Source organism: Neovison vison, chromosome 12, assembly GCF_020171115.1.
Source record: "Neovison vison isolate M4711 chromosome 12, ASM_NN_V1, whole genome shotgun sequence".
NCBI lineage: Eukaryota > Metazoa > Chordata > Mammalia > Carnivora > Mustelidae > Neogale > Neogale vison.
In genome coordinates this window covers 65,710,086-65,726,686 of record NC_058102.1, presented here as the reverse complement: position 1 = coordinate 65,726,686, position 16,601 = coordinate 65,710,086, and the positions used below count along the sequence as shown (strand labels likewise).

Sequence of the window (16,601 nt, the reverse complement as noted above, 5' to 3'; positions counted from 1 at the left end):
ATGTATTTGACAGAGAGAGAGCATAAGCAGGGGGAGCAGCAGAGGGAGAGCAAGAAGTAGGCTCCCCGCTGAGCAGGGAGCCCCACGTGGGACTCAGTTACTGGATCCCGGGATCATGACCTGAGCCAAAGGCAGATGCTTAACCGACTGAGCCACTCAGGTGCCCCTATCTGACCTCACTTTGACTTCTGCAATAGCTAGCACTAATAACAAACTCCTTTTGCCTTGAAAGTCTTTCTTGCAGAAATCTCTTCAATACTTCATTGTCTAAGCTGAACTGCAGGTTCTCTGTGTTTGAGGGTAAACTGGCTGCCATCTGCAATCTCTTAACCTAATGTATCAGTACTTTCTGGAACTTCACCCACAGCCATCCATGCTCTTCTCAAATATCTACTTATAAATGAAATTCATTACTCCTGAGGAAGGCCATTAATTCTTGGAGATCTCTCAAGTTAGAAATTACTATATTTGGCTTGAAATCTGCTTCCTCCTAACATCTGTAGTGGTTCCTCTGATTAAGTTCCTTCCTCATCTCAAGTCTTCTTTGGATCAAAATCACCAAGATATTGTTTCAAATTCTTTTCCATCTTGGCCATTGTCCTTCAGACAATTTCCAGCTTATCAATGCCTCTCTCTAAAGATTGTACCTGGAGACCTCTCCCAACTCTCCCCACCCAGGTTCTAATAAAAGAAGACTCTCACTCTTATTCTAGATGCTATTTTTCTAAAAGTTTAAGAAAAGATGGCAAAGGCTTTATTGGTATTATTAGTAGGTTGATGCACAGAAAGTCAGCTTACACTTTAAGACATTTAAATATGGGCTTCAATTAAGCCATATCATTCCCTCTGTATACTTATAACAAGTATTTGCATTCCAGTCTTTATACATTTATTTTATAAATTATAATCGTGCCACCCTTTTAGCTCCCATTGCCTGTGGCAAAAAGTCCAAACTTCTTCTCATGGAATTTAAGGTGCTCTATAACTAAGTTATAACCAGCCTTTTTATCTTTATCTGCCACACTAGTTCTTATTTATGCTGGGACTGCTATCCAGCTGCCCTGTGATACACACTGTCCAAACAACTGTAATTTTCTCCATCTCCCTGACATTACTTACACATAACTCCTTCTGCTTGACATGATCTGTTGAAATCTAGATACCAGAGCTACAAAGACTTCATGAGCTATAAAACTGTAGCTACCCTTCAATGACTAGTTTCAATACTCCCCCCTTCACTAACACATTCCTACCACCACCCGCCCCCCAACCTTAGTATAAACACACACACCAGACAAACCACTGTAATGGGACTTAGCCTCTCCATAATACCACCCAACACATGGGTAGTATGAATTATAAAGCTTATCTGATCGTGTTTTATAGTATAGTTCTTCTTATCCAGCTCTTTCTTCTTTCCAGATTATAAACTCACAGATCTGTGATCTACCTTTGCACACCTTTCCATGTTCATACAAGATTTGAAGTTAATTTGCAACACTTGAGGAAATGAAGTACTTGCAAAACTTATTTCTAAAGCTTAAAGATTTCTTCAGCCAGAGAGGGAACAGATTATGTAGAAAAAGTTTAAAGACACTGAAGCTTATAGATCATGAGCTATTTTCCATCTTCTAGGCAACACTTAACATTACCATTATTACAGCAATAAGTAGGAAATGTTGTATATTTGAATACATCAATTCAGGTAAGCTCCAGTCTTAATACTACTCGTGTTGATGGTTTGTATTAGTGGATATCAGAAATATCTGTCAGCAAATACTTCCCAACTAGAAAATATCAGATGAAATATATAGACTTTTATGTTAATCAGGTTGAGAAATTGAGATACTAGGTACAAATGCCAAAACATAGCCCCTTAAAGACCTGATTTTGGGGGAAACCCAAGAATCATTCCTACCTTGGATACATACCAATTACGAGAAAACTTCTCTCTTCGGAATGGGGGTAACGAATCTTGCCATTTTCTCCAAATAACACGATTCCTTGTGATCTACAAGCTTTCAAAGTGTAGAAAAAAGTTGATCACTTACCTCAGCTATGAAGAGAATTTCAAGACATATGGTACCCAGTCAGATTGAAGCTGTGTAATTTATATAATTTATATTTATGGGAACACATGTTTTTAGACATTATGACCTCAGACTTCACTGAGAAAATCTAAGTTCTTCAGATTTAACATATCTTTATCCAGTTTTCAAAATCATGAGTCATATTGAGGCTTCAAATTCATTGTATATGGAACTAATATGGTTTTTTCCTCCATCTCTCACCAGGATATTCTGGTTTATAATAAAATACCTATGTAGAAAAATACTAAAGTAAAAGTACACAAATTTTAGCAATGACGTGGCAAGTCTCTGTCATGCACTCAGAAATCTCAGCTTCCGGGGTCACATTCTAATTACTGGAAGCTAGAAAAAATAAGCAACTATGGGATGAGAAGCTTAGAAAGAAGATGTCAAGGAAGTGTTATTTAAATAAATCGTCACATTCTGCTATTCATTTGATTGTGGAATTAACTGTTACTGGCTGATTTCATTGCCCTTTTAAAATATTGTTATCATTAACCTTTGTTCAGGGCTTGTTAGTCTTTTTAACCTTCTTTTCCAGGTGATGAAAACTGAACAGAATTGCTACCAGGAGAGAATTTCCTTGCGTAGTTATGACAACAAACAGAGCACTCTCACTCTGATGCCCAAATGAGAGTCAGTGGTGAGCCTGCTCTAGTGGTGTTCAGCTGGACCAGTCACAGTGGTGCTTCTCAAACCATGGGCAAGGTAGCTGATTGTGGATGACATGAGGGAGCGCTGGTGGGATGGAGAGAACATTAGGTTCTGACACTCTGGGTTCTGGCCTTGAAAAAATCTGGTTCTCGTACTCAGCTGCTTGTTCTTGTTAATGTATCCTCACATCTCTATTCTACGGAGGCTGCCCCTGGGCATTCCTTGCATGGGTGTTGCCACTTTGTATGGCACACCTTCTGGTCCCCCGGGACTGAGCTCCTCAGAGCTCTCCTGGATGCTCAGACATTACCTTTGTCACATTGGTCAATTTACTCCTTTGTCTTCCCAAATAGCAGGGAAGTTCCTTGAGGACAGGTTTGGCATCTCTTGACCCACATTTGTTTTTCTAATCTAGATTTTAGTGTTGCAAAACAAAAACTACTCTCCAAAGCCTCCCTTATTTTCTCCACTGTTGTCAAGTAAAATTAACGAAGGTGAATGGGAGAAAAGGGAAAGGAGTCATTTATTTTTAGTGTCCGAAACTAGACACAAATGTAGTGATCTGAAGGGGCACATGCACCTGAATGCTTATAGCAGCAATGTCCACAGTAGCCAAACTATGGAAAGAGCCTAGATGCCCATCAATAGATAAATGGATAAAGAAGATGTGAGATACATACATATATATATATATTTTTTTTTTCACGTATATATATACACACACACAATGGATTATGCTGCCATAAAAAAAAAAAAAACAAACTCTTGCCTTTTGCAACAACTTGGATAGAACTAGAGGGTATTATGCTGAGAGAAATAAATCCATTAGAGAAAGAATTATTATATGATCTCACTGATATGAGGAATTTGAGAAACAAGACAGAGAATCATGGAGGAAGAGAGGAAAAATGAAACAATATGAAACCAGAGAGAGATACAAACCATAAGAGACTCTTAATCTCAGAAAACAAACTGAGGGTTGCTGACGTGGGGCAGGTGAGAAGAATGGAGTGGCTGGGTTATGGACATTGGGAAGGGTATGTGCTATGGTGAGAAAAAAAAAATTTAAAAAGATAAACTAATTTAGAGGAAAAGATATGTCAGCTGGATAAATGAAGAAAGAACCCTTCCTCAATGGTTATTTTTTAAATCTTACGAATACAAAAAACAAAAAATCTACATGAACATAAACTTGAAGATCCAGGTTATGTCCAAGTTGAGTTTAAGTTAAATTAAAAGTTATTAGTTCTCATGAATTTAGAGATTTAAGTTCATTATATATTGGATAAGGAATTGAAAATCAGACATATTTGTGCTTTTAGAGCCTGGTTCTATTATACCTGCAACATACCAGAGTAACTACCCTTGATATAAGCATTTGATTTAGAATGGAAGGATGAATTCACAGAAATTACACCTACCTGTGAGTATGTTCTGAGTGACAAAATCCATCAACTCAAACACCTTGGAGAAAATGCCCAGCGATGCTCTTTTATGTTTTTTTTCTTAAAGAAGTCCAATCTTTAGTCCAACCAGCTCTCCAAGAACTTATCCCAATAAGGGCTCAGATTCCACTGTCTCTTCTACAAACAAATGAACCTCCAGAGTTTCCCTTTCATAGCACAGAAAAAGAAAAAACTTGAAAATATTCACAGGTTAAAAATATTTTAGTAGGCCCACAAACAATAGCACTCATCTCAAAGAGAGAAGTAGTAGAGACATAGATAGCCACTGGTTACTGTCCAACAGTGTTTTGTTTTGTTTTGTTTTTTGGTCCACCTTTCTGTCTCTTCACCATTAGTTTCAAGGTACAGTCTTTTTGCCCAGATGTAACTTCCTTCCAATCAGTGTCTGCAATCTTGTCAAGCTACCATTTAACTTCTCTCTTGACCCTACTTGTTTTGGGAACCATCATGTACATCCAAACCACTGGGAGGAGCAGGGGGAGTTTACAGAACAGGTTTTCACTCTAGTTTGTCACCTGGAATTGCTGGGAAAGACTGGGTCATATCCAAGCCTACAGCACCAGTGAATAGAATCCCCAAGTTCATGCAACAGCTAAAGGCTCTGAGAACAGAACAGAAGCCTAACTTTGTCCCCTGCAGGGGCTACATGTAAAGGACTGTGGGGTCCTGGACTAGAGGATAAAGAACACATGATTTTAGGATCCTTTAATAATCCTTCAGAATCATGTGTTGCTTTGAGAACACATGTCAATTCTGTATCCATTAAACCCTCTTCAAAAGGCACAGGATCGTTTGAGGGCTTAATCAAAAAAAAGACAGTCTCTAAGTTAGGAAGCAGATAGGATAGAGCACCATTAAACTACTTGGGTTCCAATTCAGAAAGTGGCATAATTCTAAATTGCTGTCTCCTCCCTTCCAAACCCTTCCTGGTCCCTGTCCTGTTATAGCCTCTCACCTGCAACCCCTCATCCCCAGAATAAAAGTCAAAATTTTTCCAAAAGATAATTTTAGGGAGCTTCCCGTAGCAGTTCCAAGATCCTTGCTCCTCCAGTTTTGTTTTGTTTTTATGTCTTTCCAAGTAAATTGTCATCTCCATCTAAAACTCAAAATGCCTTTCACCAATTAGTCTCCCTTTCCCTTCTCTGTCTTGTGAAGATCAGTCTTCTTGGTAAGTTGCTATGTCAGCCTTGGGAGGTCATTCATATGTTTTATCCAACCACTACAATAGTTATGCCATCTTTGGACAAATTTTGTGCAAGCATTGCATTCTGCCTTAAAGGCTTAAAAAATCACAATGTTTATCAAAAGGTGGAATGAAAAATAATTCACAGATAGACCTAACTTTGCCAAAGTGCTCTTGTTTCCTTCCATTAGGTTGGAAATGTTGAAACCAACTCCCCTGCATTCCTTCCCTCCCTTTCTCCAAAAAGAAGCATGGGGATAAGAATGGGCACAGAACAGGAAAGAATGCTCTCAGGCCGGGTCAAGTAAACTTTTTCAGCAGAAACATGGTAGAAAGACGAACAAAAAAAGAATTCTGAAGCAGTCATTCTGCAAAAGCAACTCATGGGGAAAGGCAGAATCCACTATTAACTACGTGATACTGAATAAGCAGGCTGACTGATATATTTTACCTGGCAGGCATCCTTTTTCCCATCTGGACACCTGGCACACATCATTGTCCTTCCCAGAAGAGGAAGGTTCATACACTTGAGCACACTATTACACATTCTGTCATCCATGAGGGGAAGTTCTATTTCTCATAGGACGTTTGAATATTCTGATGCTGTGGAGACAGTCTGATAAATTAGTCAACGATTGTCCTCACTGAAGTTTCCCCAAGAGGGAAACATTTTCATATTTTGTGAAATATTTTACCATAAAAAAAAAAAGAAAAAAATCACAACATTAAAGGCAAATAAGTTTAACCATTGTTACTATTTCCTGATTATCCTTTTACTGTATTCTTCTTCATTTGTCATAATTACTGCTGGTTTTCTTTTTCTGACACACTTAACCAAAATGGGTAGCAGAAGAAGTTTTGTGTTGAGCCTTACGCGTAGTCATTTTTATGGGGAAGACAACCAGAAATTCTCACTGGATCATAACTTGAGGAAAACAAAAGCAAAACAGGATAAATGGATTACTCATGGCCAATAAAATTCCTGCTTCTCATGGACAAAGAAACCTGGAAGAACTATTGTTTCCTTTTGATGCCGCTCACTCTCTGAGATCTTGCGCCATCCACTGGTCATGCAAAGAATCCCTGCTTCAGATTTCTCATCTCTATGGGAGGACAGATTGGCTGAACAGCAGTTCCTGGAAAAACAACAATAACAGAAAATTATAAGGCTCATAGATAGACAAGTCTTATATATTTGGAAAAGGGACATCCAGTTAATTTCATAGCTTCTATACTCTCTCCCTAAATGTAATATTGACATATATATATTTTTAAAGATTTTATTTATTTATTTGACAGAGCAATAGAGAGCACGATAGGCAGAGTGGCAGACAGAGTGAGAGGAAGAAGCAGGCTTTCCACTGAGCAGGAAGCCCGATGAGGGACTCCATCCCAGGACACTGGGATCATGACCTGAGCTGATGGCAAAGGCTTAACTGACTGAGTCACCCAGGCACCCCTGACATATATTTAAAAACAAACAAATAAAACTCTTTCATATTTAAAGAAATTTAGAAAAAATGCCGAAAAAGTAAAACAAGGAAGACCATAATCCAGTGTTATATGTACCACCATGATCTTCCAAAACTATTAATATTTTAGGGTAGACCCTTGTTCTTAAAAGATAGTTTTCCCTCAGAGTAACTGAGTCCTACTATGTGGTAAGCCCTATTCTAGACCTCAGTGAATGAGCAGAAAGATAAATCCCTTACACACAAGAGTGTGTGTTGGGGAAGTGGGCATGCAAACAATAAATAAAATAACTTATTTGGTGGTTAGGTACTATCACTCTGGAAAAATCAGCGTAGGGTAAAGAAGTTCTGAAATCTGGAGTTAGGAGGGGATGGCCTGGGAAATGTTATTTGAAATTGATAGTCATGGCAAGTTTCATTGAGCAGATGACATTTGAGTAAAAGCCTTGAATAGCCAAGAGAAGGAACCATGTAGTTATCTGAGCAGAAAGCACTTGAAGAAGAAGAAAGAGAATGGAAAGTTTCCACAGTGGGGTCATGTCATATATACTTGAGAAACAGTTGGCCAGAATGGCTAGAACACAGTAAGCAAAAAAAAAGTTTAGTGGAAAACACACACAAAAACACACACTCACACACATGCACAACAGATCAGATGTAGAGCCAGGAGGGCAGAGATGTCAACTGGTAAAGACATTGATTTCCATCTGAGTAGAACGAAGAACCACTGAAGGGTTTTGAACAGAGTGATGTAACTCATATTTCAAAAAGTATCTGTCTGATTGTTGGGTTAGTAATAAACATTAGGTATGCAAAAGAGGAAGTTAAAGACAATTTAAGAGACTACTAAAATTAAGCCAGGCAAGAAAAGACGGTAGCCTGGAATGGGTTGCTAGGAGTAGAGAGGGTAAGACAGAAACAACAGGACTTTTCTGGGAGAAAGAAGAATCAGTGTGAGAGAAAAAGGAATCAAGACCCAGTGCAAAATGTTTAGTTTGAACACCAGGAAAGATAGAATTTTAATTAATCAAAATGGAAGGCTATGGGTAAAGGAGATTTAGGATGTAGGTGATAATCAAGATGCTGTTTCAACGATATTAAATTTGAGATGCTATTAGCCATCCAGGTGGATGACCAGTAGGCAGTTGGCTATACAACTACTAGTAATCCCAGCAGCATATGTAATCTAAAGGAACCTGGACTAGACAGACAATATTTGGGATAGTCTTCACACAGATGGTGTTTAAAGGCTTGGTCCTGGATGAGGACACTAAAGGAGTGAGGACAGATAGAGAAAAGCACGCCAACAATAAGAGGTTACAGAGAAGAGGAGGTATCATCACAGATAACCAGTAAAGGGTGAAAAAAGAGGTAGAAGGCAAACCAAGGGACTCCTGGAACTCAAATGAAGAAAACGTTTCCAGGATGGTATGAGCAACTCTGACAAAACTCCTTCAAGTAAGCTGATGGTTGAGAATTCACCTTTGAATTTAACAACATGGAGGTCAGTGACTAAGACAAGAGCAAACTGGGGGGAGTAAGGGGCGTGAGAGTCTGACTGACTCGGATGTCTAACAGATAGCTCAAACTTAATACATGTAATTATGAGAACTGAGGAGAGGAAATTAACCTCCCTACCATAAATGGAGCTTCATGGCTTTTCTATAAAGGGGAACAGAAAAATGGGGCAATAGTTTCTTTTGGTCACAGGTAATGGGAATTCTAGCATTAAACTTGAATGAAGGCTTGCTCATGATTACGGAGCCAAAGATCAAACAGGTAAGTTTCCTTATTTCCCTCACTTTATGTGACATATGTCCCCCTCTTTTTCCTGCAACCTTTCAAGCATTACCTGCCGGGAAGTCAGGAGTTACATGGGAGACTCCAACCAGACTCTCCCATCCCCCATCCCTCCTCCTATGCAGTCTCCTTGCTTGAGCAATTAAAGCTCTAGGTTCTTAAAGATGAATTCGATGACTCAAAGGCAATGGCTTGCTTCATTACCTGGCCGACACCTCTTAATTTGTGCTCATTGTTTGGGGTCACTGAAAACTTTTCTTTTTTGCATTTTTTAAAAAACAGATTTTTAATATTCTTATCCAAAATGTTTAGATTACCTGTGCTGAGTGTCAGCTATCTAGTCCACAATAATGACAAAAGAAGAACTCTCTGAGAACACTTTCAAATGTCCCAAACTCCCTGGCTAGAGCTGAGTATAAGTAAGCCTAGAACGTAGCCCAGCCAAGACAAAAGAGTATGTAAAATGCAGATTAAGCATACATAATTTGTGTCTGGGACCCATAGCCTGTACAGTGTTTTTTATAAGTTATAAACAAGATTTTAAAAAAGAATAAAACCTTTGGGGGGAAAAAAGGTGCCTGGGTGGCTCAGTGGGTAAGCCTCTGCCTTTGGCTCAGGTCATGACCTCAGGGTCCTGGGATCAAGCCCCCCTTCAGGCTCTCTGCTCTGCAGGGAGTCTGCTTCCCTCTCTCTCTCTGCCTGCCTCTCTGCCTACTTGTGATCTCTCTCTCTGCTAAATAAATAAATAAAATCCTTATAAAAATAAAATAAAAAGGAATAAAACTTAGCTACTCTAATATTAGTAGATCTATGCACAGAAATTAAAGTTAACTGGTACAGGATTAATAAAACACCATTTTCTTCTACACTTTTCCATGTGTAACTCCCCTACATACCAAACTCAACTTTGTGTTCTAGGGAGAGCAGCGCAATATCAGAACCCATATGTCCAAGTCTGTGGTACTCAGGATGGATAATAATTTTTGAGACAGGACTCTTCTGTTCGTGTACACCCTTCTGGGAGAGGCTGTGTTGCCCAGCAGTCACAGTCAGACTCTTAATTTGCTTCCTAAAACCGAAGAAAAATGTTTCAATAAATATAGCTGTTTCCCCAGGAACGACTGCCTTGGTTTCACATAATTAAAATGAAAAGTGATTATTGTACCTTTAAGCATTTCTAAGTCTTAAAAGGAGATGCACCTTTATTAATGGTTACTACCATCATAATTGCCTATAAATTATAGGGATCTGCAAAAAGTCATGATTTTCCATCAGAGTGTTTGCATTCTGTGAACCCTTTCCCCCACCATCAAACGTCTTTCTGCATAAAGTACTTAAAAATGGCCTCTTTGGGGCGCCTGGGTGGCTCAGTGGGTTAAGCCACTGCCTTTGGCTCAGGTCATGATCTCAGGGTCTTGGGATCGAGTCCCACATCGGGCTCTCTGCTCAGCAGGGAGCCTGCTTCCTCCTCTCTCTCTCTCTCTGCCTGCCTCTCTGCCTACTTGTGATCTCTGTTTGTCAAATAAATAAATAAAATCTTAAAAAAAAATGGCCTCTTTTTCTTTTATACTTGTGTACATATGCTCTATCATTTTAAAAAAGATACAAAAATTGTTCTTAGAACTCTCATTCATTATTATTAGTACTCTCAACCTAGCTAAGTATCAGTTATTTTCACAATATTTTTTCCCTCCTAATGACTCAGATTATTAAAATTTTGGAACATACATTAAACATTTGATGTCAATACATCATTAGAACGAGTAATCATCAACTCCACCTCACTACTTACTCTACAAATTATTGAGGCTAATCTGGGATCTTTGGGGACTCTGATTAGTAGAGTAAGAGGTACAGGAAATCTTAAAATAATCCTGATACAAGTTTCTGGGGATCAGGAAGGTCCATGAGTGACTGGACCAGGTGGAAAAATTCAGAAAGGGATTGAGATTGAACTTCCCATGGTATTTAGAGCTTCAAATCTCCCAGTCGTATAGCTAGCAATCGAGGTTTGATAAGCGAATAATGATTATGGAAATCCACAGCTTACTCATTGAGGTCAACCAGGCAGTGTGCTGCGGTAACAACCAGGCCCTCCTGGATCAACCTTCCTCCACAGAAGTGGTGCTCACCTGATGTTAGGGAGACCTGCCCAAGAAGAAACGCACAAACATAACTCATATAGGTCTCCCCATAGGTCATCTCCCTTAGAAACACTAGAAATCAACTCTCCTTATATAACATTGTTAATTTACCGATAAAATTGTTTAGGAAGAAATTTCCTATAAAATAAGCTTTCTGACACAGAGGTTGAGCAGGGTCAAGAGAAAAATTACATGTTTTAACAGCCTGGAGTTGTGATATTTGAAACAAGAAAAAAACGTAAGATTTCTCATTAAGAAATCAATGCTTTGGTTATACTGACCCACCACGGATGTCCGCCGACTGTTGAATTTCTCCAACCAGTAACTCTAAGGAAGAACCCAGTTTCCAAGACAGTTTCTGGTTGTCACATCAACCGCACGGATCCCACATTTCTGTCCTGTGTGAGAGAGAGCGCGTGCTCGCGTGTGTGTGTGTGTGTGTGTGTGTGTGTACACATACCCAGAGCACTTCATAGAAGGATTCACTTGATCAAGATTCCACCTTCAGATTCTCCTGGCCTGGCACGAATGTTCTGATCTCACTCAGCAGCAGGCTGCCCCCTTCTTGTCTCAAGACACTCCTGAGACCATCCCACAATTGCCCCTTGTTGACTGGAACTAGCTTCAGGACCCCCCACCCCTCCCCGCCGCCACAGTAGACAGTAGGCGCTGCCCTAGGAAGACGTGGGGGGGGGCGGGAGGAGCCAGCCGCCCCCCCAATCCGTTCCCAGCGTACTTTGGGGCCGGTGGGGGAGGGGAGCATTATAGTATTTAGGGTGTATTAAAGATCCTGGAGAACAACATATGCTACTCCAGAAAAGAGATATATATTTGACCTTAAATTATTTCTAATTGGCTATTCTTCCGGGGAGAAGGCTCCTTAGCCCAAGTGCCTAAAACCTTGAACTCCAGAATTTAAACAATCTCCAGAAGAAACTGTTGTGCCCGAGTTTTCGCGTCTGAGAGACCACCAAGGAGCCAAGCACCGATGCAATCACATGAGGGTTTATTTGACAAGCTTAAGCTTGGGCCCAAGTATACCCGACACAGCGGACTAGGGACTTGGACCCTGAGCCAGATTATAGTCAGAGGTTTTAAAAGCAGAGCAGGGGTGGACTCGGCGGTGGGTGAGGACAAAGCGGGTGTTCAGAAGGGCTATCAAGGTAAAGAAGACTGTCAGGATATTGGAGGCCTGGTTGCTATCAAGCCAAGGCTGTTTTTCCCTTTGAGGAGGCGCTAGCATGAAGACAATTGGGAGTTTCCTGGTGGAATATCACATTCTTGCTATCAAGCGGCCTTGTTAGTGAGATTTGGGTTTAGAAGAAATTTAACTTTATTTACTTTTCCTTCTACCTCAGCCTCCTTCAGTTTTGTTCATGGAGGGGAGGGTGATACTAGGGCTTAAGGAACTGAGTTATTTGTCTCTGGAAATTGGGCTAGACTCCAGGTGGGTACAGCCTTGTTTTTCTTGGCCTCCACAAAACCCTGGCGCAGCCCGTGTTTGAAAATTTCCGGGCCTGGACCAGCCCCTCACCCTTCCTTCAGGGCTGACGGAGTCAAGAAGCCTCCCTCGCCAGTACTCAGCCCCCGCCCGCAGCCTCCACATGGGGGTCCGAGCTCACCCAGGCTTTGCGGGAGGCCCCCAGCGAGCAAGAGCGCAGACCCAGCCCGACGGGCACCCGCGTGGTCCTGAGCGTGGGGACGACACCGCTTCCTCCGCTGCAGCTGCAGACTCGGCGTGGGGACAGCGAGCCCCGCGGCGCAGACCCTCCCTCCCGGAAGTGCCCGACGCAATTCACTCCAGAGCGGGCGCCGAGGGGCCGCACCTGCCCCGGGCGACCGGGCTCACAGCTGCGGATGCCCTCCAGCACCACTACCCTCCCGATCCTCTTGGTCGTCCCCGGGCTGCAGCCGCCCCTCGTCCCACCATGCCGCGCCTCCACAGGTGTGCAGGGGTCTCTGCCGGTGATCCTGGGAGCAAGGGGATCAGTGGCCTGGAACGCTCAGCACAGGGGAATTCTGTCTCAGCCCGGGGAGGGTGGCCTGAGCCAGAGTGAGGAAGCTGGTCACCCATCCAAGACACAGGCAGGCCCCCTTCTGAAAAGAGGAAGACTCATGGAAGCTTATTGAGTAATTAATAGGACTGCCCCACCTTGTACGAAGCTTGTTGAAGCCCTTGGCGTTCAAGAATATGCAGAGTGGCTGTGAAAGATCAGGTTTACGGCTGCCATCCCCTTCCTGGGTGGTTGTGTTACTAGCTTCAGTGGAATGGGCCAAAGCGGTAGGATCCATCGTGTAAGATTATTAAAATGAATTCATTGGTAAGATTGATATGTCAGCATATTTTTTCTAGAAGCATTATTTTGTCGTAAGATAACTTGAGGTTGGGAGAGGAAGAAAGCCGGAATTTATAATGGGTTTGTGTGCTATCAAAAAATTAGGGCAAAGCTCAGTGGACATTCTATATCTAACAAAGGTAGACACCAATCTCCCAGACCCAGTTGTCTTACTTTTGTGTAAGATAGAAATTAAAGCTCCTTAACTAAGGTGGGAAGTATACAAATTAGGGAGACAGGCAGGCGATGGACAGATGGACAGGAAAGCAGAAGGAGGGAGGGAATGCAGGTACAGAAACAAGCAGGTGAGAATCAGCTGGGGGCAATGACCCTAAAACAGCAGAAGGGAACAGGAGAGAGATCAAGAGGCCCCTTTCAGTGAAAAGCTTGAAGAATCCAATTGGCACTGAAATCAGAAACAGTCTCAAATCTTACATGAACATGAAAGGTGTTTCTCTGATTTTTATGTCCCATCTAACATCAAGAAGCTCTAGAGGGTCACTGTCCAATTATAGTGGACACTAGCCCTACGTGATTATTTAAATTAGTATTAACTACAGTAAAAGCATTAGTTCCTCAGACACACCAGCTCCATTTCAAGGGCTCAGTAGCCACCAGTGCCTAGTGGAGAGCGTACAGAGGACACTGCCATCATCACAAATAGTTCTATTGGACTGAACTGTTCTTGAGAATAGCAAGCACCGCTTTATTTAAGGACATCTTGCAAAAGTTTAAGTAGAGGACTCCTCTAGCTAGGGTTTCTAGGGGACACTGGGAGGGATCTTGGTAAGGTAAGCAGCCTTTCTGTACCTCTAGGCTTGAACATTGCAAAGGGAATCCCCAGCTATAGTGGCTGGCTGACCTGGGGCACTCACCACTTCACCTTTAAATTTTTTCACTCTGGTGATCTTACCAGGAATACCGTATCCTTCCCTTGCCTCAGGGGCAAACTACTCTCCAATAAAAGCTCAGATCCTCCAGATAGACCCAAATACCTACTTCTTCTTCTTCTATACAATGTTTTGTGTAAACAAATTTTTCCATCCCTGCTAAACTACTGGTCTGAATTCTAGAACCTTCTCCAAAGTCCCACAAGGCCCAAGATTCAGCACTAAGGGGATTCTTGATGACCTTGGAAACCAAAGGGTCACTTACTTATTTGTTGCAGGGACAGAACACTATGAAGCAGAGGGAATGTGAAAGGTGGAGGTAGAAAGAACGGTGAAGACAATTCAAATAGCTCAGTTGAGAAGGAACAAAGAGATGTGGTAGCAGTTAGAGATGAAAAGAAATACAGGAAGAGCTTACATTTTTCTTTCCCAAATGATTTTGATGGTGGTTACCTGTATCCATGTTTTAAAATAGAATAGAATTCACATGAGTCGGTAGAAAGAAAAAGTTAAAGATGAAAAAGGGAGGTAAAGGGATGGAATGAAACTTCACAAGAGGCAAAATCCAGAGCCTAGGTCCCTTTTCCACTGTAGTAACAGGAGAGGAAAGAATTGGGTACAGGGAAGTTTGTAGACAGAGTGCAGCGTATTGAGAGAATATGTTTTCTACCTTTTACTTAATCTCTGCAGAGAGGTTGAAGGCATCTACTCAGCAAGATAAGAGGAAGAGATCAGGAGCACATAAGGACTGAAACAGTCACTGCAGGTATGGGAAAGAGAGCAGACAAGAAACACACAAAACTGCGATGCAATGAATGAATATGAGAAGGAAGAAGATTTCTTTCTTTTAAAGCAGACACTTTTAAAGCTGATGTCAGCTAGTGACATGGGTTTCAATGGATACTAATTGCTGAGCACTTGAGAGATTGAAACAGACATAATTATTTTCATTATATTTTATATAAAATACACATTTACATAAGTTTCATTTTGGAAAGTCCTAAGCAGAGCATACATAATCAGACTTAAATGGGAGAAATACTTTATGGGAAATAGGTTTCTAGCTGGCACAAGAAAAGTAACAAAATGTACATTTATATATAACTGATCAAAGTAGGAAATAAAAAACATGAACAAAGAACACAATGCAAGTCATTTTCTCCCTGATAAAAGGAGAGATCCATGTGAGTCACCAAGTCAGATGCTTACCACATTTTAAAAGCAAGCCATGGCTTCTACAGATTATTTTAATTCCTTTGAAGGAAATCTTTAAAAATATTTCCCCCAACACATAACAAAATGACCAATTTTTATGTGTATTGACTGCAAAATAAGAATATCTCCATCATATGAAAGCACTTGGACAGTGCACTCACACTTATGGTTGTGTGTGTGTTTTGTGGCCGTGATTATCTTAATTTCTCAAATGAAGGGCAACACTTATCAGTTATCTCTTCAGAGGTAAAGGGTTTTCAGTCTGGTTTCAGGAGACACACAGAGCTTGCTAGTTTCACAGAACTAACCAGTCACTCCCTGGGTGACAGACATGGCTGAGAGGCTTGGTGACCTGCCCAGGGTGGGGGGGGCTCCTCTGTAGCCAAACAGGCCTACCACCCAGATTTCCTGATTCTGGGACCGGAGCACCCCTCCTTTGGGCCAGCAAGGCAACCCCAAAAGGATGTTATGCACACTGGAAACTTCCAAACATGACATAAATATATACCATTTGCACCACCGAGAACGGGAAGAAACTCTTGGGTTTCTGAACATTGATTAATCTTTCCATCTTGGGGTAAATGGTGATCTAATAATGACTAATGTGATGGATGCTGATTTTATGAGCTACATGCCCTAAAAGGTTTTAGCTGAAAGGATCTTTGGTGATAAAAATAACATTTTATATGAGCCATTTGATAGGCATGAAAATTATTAATTTTGTTGTCTTATTTTGCTGATATTAAAGAACTCCTTTGATTATAGATATTTTTTCTCTTGAAGTTAATGGATACCACAACCAAAAAGGAAGAAGGAAGTTCTATTTTTTGAAGAACTGTTCAACATATTTTTCTTTTACAACAAAACATCAAGAATAATCATAAAAAGTTATGTTATATATATGGCATTGTAAGCCTTTATCTTACTCAATTGCAGCCTAAATGCAAGATTTGACAGGTATTTCTTCTTTTAAAATACCAAAAGGTGTCAGATAGTTACTTTTTGCTATTATTGGGAGATACCAACATGCAATTTAATCAAAGTAAATGTGATTTGGAAACTAGGTGAAAAATTAAAAACAAACCAACTACCCATAACTACATTTGCTCTGATTGTCGTTACGAATACCCTATAGATTTATTAATCTAAGATGCACATCCTTCACACATCCAATCAAACGTTTTATTTTCCCCCTCAAAAACAGATTCTAATGAGTACAAGAAGAAATAATTAACAAAAGCTGACATGTGTAATCAAAACAGAGACATAAGTCTAGGCATTCACTCTACGCCATGAACACCACCAATGAGTTTTACATACTGGGTGCCTTGTCTGGTGTATACACATGGTG

The 16,601-nt window shown here is 40.9% G+C and overlaps 1 protein-coding gene across 1 annotated transcript in view; it reads right to left on the bottom strand.

Annotated features, from left to right (window-relative positions):
* The window catches only part of OVCH1 (ovochymase 1), a 77,968-nt gene extending 65,553 nt beyond the window's left edge, over nt 1-12,415 (bottom strand). Inside the window, 12 exon segments of the mRNA XM_044226360.1 lie at nt 369-376; nt 1,939-2,018; nt 4,166-4,247; nt 4,249-4,356; nt 5,845-5,996; nt 6,435-6,500; nt 6,503-6,529; nt 9,562-9,734; nt 10,716-10,813; nt 11,091-11,169; nt 11,171-11,202; nt 12,344-12,415. Of these exon segments, the coding sequence (XP_044082295.1) occupies nt 369-376; nt 1,939-2,018; nt 4,166-4,247; nt 4,249-4,356; nt 5,845-5,996; nt 6,435-6,500; nt 6,503-6,529; nt 9,562-9,734; nt 10,716-10,813; nt 11,091-11,169; nt 11,171-11,202; nt 12,344-12,415 (977 nt within the window).
* Nucleotides 12,416-16,601: the final 4,186 nt, after the last annotated feature.